This window comes from Otolemur garnettii, unplaced genomic scaffold (genome assembly GCF_000181295.1).
Source record: "Otolemur garnettii isolate 467f Iridium unplaced genomic scaffold, OtoGar3 scaffold00082, whole genome shotgun sequence".
Classification (NCBI taxonomy): Eukaryota; Metazoa; Chordata; class Mammalia; order Primates; family Galagidae; genus Otolemur; species Otolemur garnettii.
Window position 1 is genome coordinate 4,027,266 of NW_003852477.1, and position 1,660 is coordinate 4,028,925.

The following is a 1,660-nucleotide window of genomic DNA, read 5'->3' on the forward strand; positions in this document are numbered from 1 at the left end:
GAACCCGCCACCTTAGGTGTACGTGGCTGGCGCCTTAGCCAGTTGAGCTATAGGTGCCAAGCCCTTCCCTAATATCTTAATCTAGTATCTTCTCCCTCTCTCATCCTTTTCCCCCCACATCTAAGTGCAGAAAAACTATGAAACTAAAGGCACAAAAACTGGTTGCACTCATGAGCACTCCGCCAACAGAACTTAGAAGCTGGAGCAGCAATGCTTGAGGCTCTACGGAAATCTACTTCTTCCATTATCCTGTTGCTATTTACAAATACAACCTCAGACCACTGCCAGATGCCACTTTTACCACACAATGTGATAAGCATAACAATACTGTAACATGTAGTTAGAAGTAACCTAAATTTTGCTGATGTTCTATAAAGGTGAATATGCTCACTTACTGTATACTGAAGTCACGGCCTTCTGCAGAACCTCGACCTGGATACTGTGCCAGTCGCAAGCCTAATGACTTGAGCCGTCTCCTGCATTCCAAAAAGTCCTGGGTGTGGTAAAAGTCAGTAGAGGCTGAGAGGGGCAGTCCATCCCTCACCCGTACCACACAAGCAAAAAAGATCATGGACATGGTCCACAAGAGGAGTCATGAGGACACCTAAGGAAAGCAAGATCACCTTGTTACTGAGGGCGATGTGATAGTACTAGAAACACCCCCATCCTTGAAATGTCAATTCCAGGTTGTTTCACCCACACCCCAGCTATAACTGCAATGTGGCTTTTATTATTTTTCCCTGTCCTTTACTGCTACATCATTCCCAATTCTCCTCCCTTCATTATCCTATCCTCCCGCTCTCTGTTGATTAGTAATACCCCTTTTCTTTCTCTCAATAATCTCTTCCTTTCCAGAATTAAGCAAACTAGGATGAGGAAAAAAGGAATAGAGAGGTAACAAAACAGGATCAGAAGGATGAGAAGGCCTCAGGAACTTCAGCAGTAACAGCAGGTAGCAGGACACAGAGCAAGACAACCCTAATAGGGTACAAAGCACCAGCCACTAAAGCAGCAAGGACTAGGATCCAGAGAGTCATGCATTTCAGCTCACCCAGGAAGGCAGGCACTAAGTGGTTTAGTTGCCATATCTTCATGTGCAGGGAAATAGAGGAGGGTAGAGGGATTCTCAGCATCTAACCTAATGCTCATGACAAGGAGAACAGAAGGCAAAAATGGAACTTAGCATGTCCTCCTCAATTTCTGCAAATGTTTGAGACAGAGCCAATCTTCAAAATAATGAGAGTCCCTACAGACGGTTAAAAGAAATCATTTAGCAAATTATATTACAGTAAGATACTAAATATTTGGCCATGATATGTGAACATTATTAAGAAACAAAAAGGAACAGGCCAGGCATGGTAGCTTATGCCTCTAAACCTAGTAGTCTGGGAGGTTGAAGCATGAGGATCCCTTGAGCTCAGGAGTTCAAGACCACACTAAGGATGAATTAGCCAGATGTCATCATGGGCACCTGTAAGCCCAACTACTCCAGAGGCTGAGGCAGAAGGTTCACTTGAACCCAAGAGTTTGAGGTGGCACTCTCATCTGGGCAACACAGTGAGCCTCTATCTCTAAATAAATACATAATTTTTTTAATTAAAAAAAAAAGAAACAAAAAGAAAAAGATCTGAGTCCTCATGGTGCCTTTGAGAAATTATAA

The 1,660-nt window shown here is 43.3% G+C and overlaps 1 protein-coding gene across 1 annotated transcript in view; it reads right to left on the reverse strand.

The window, feature by feature from the left end:
• Positions 1–609, reverse strand: part of SEC22C (SEC22 homolog C, vesicle trafficking protein) — a 14,142-nt gene extending 13,533 nt beyond the window's left edge. Inside the window, exon 1 of the mRNA XM_012808068.2 lies at positions 396–609. Coding sequence (XP_012663522.1) covers positions 396–577 — 182 coding nt within the window. The 5' untranslated portion in view covers positions 578–609. The remainder of the gene's footprint in view (positions 1–395) is intronic.
• Between the last annotated feature and the right edge of the window lie 1,051 nt (positions 610–1,660).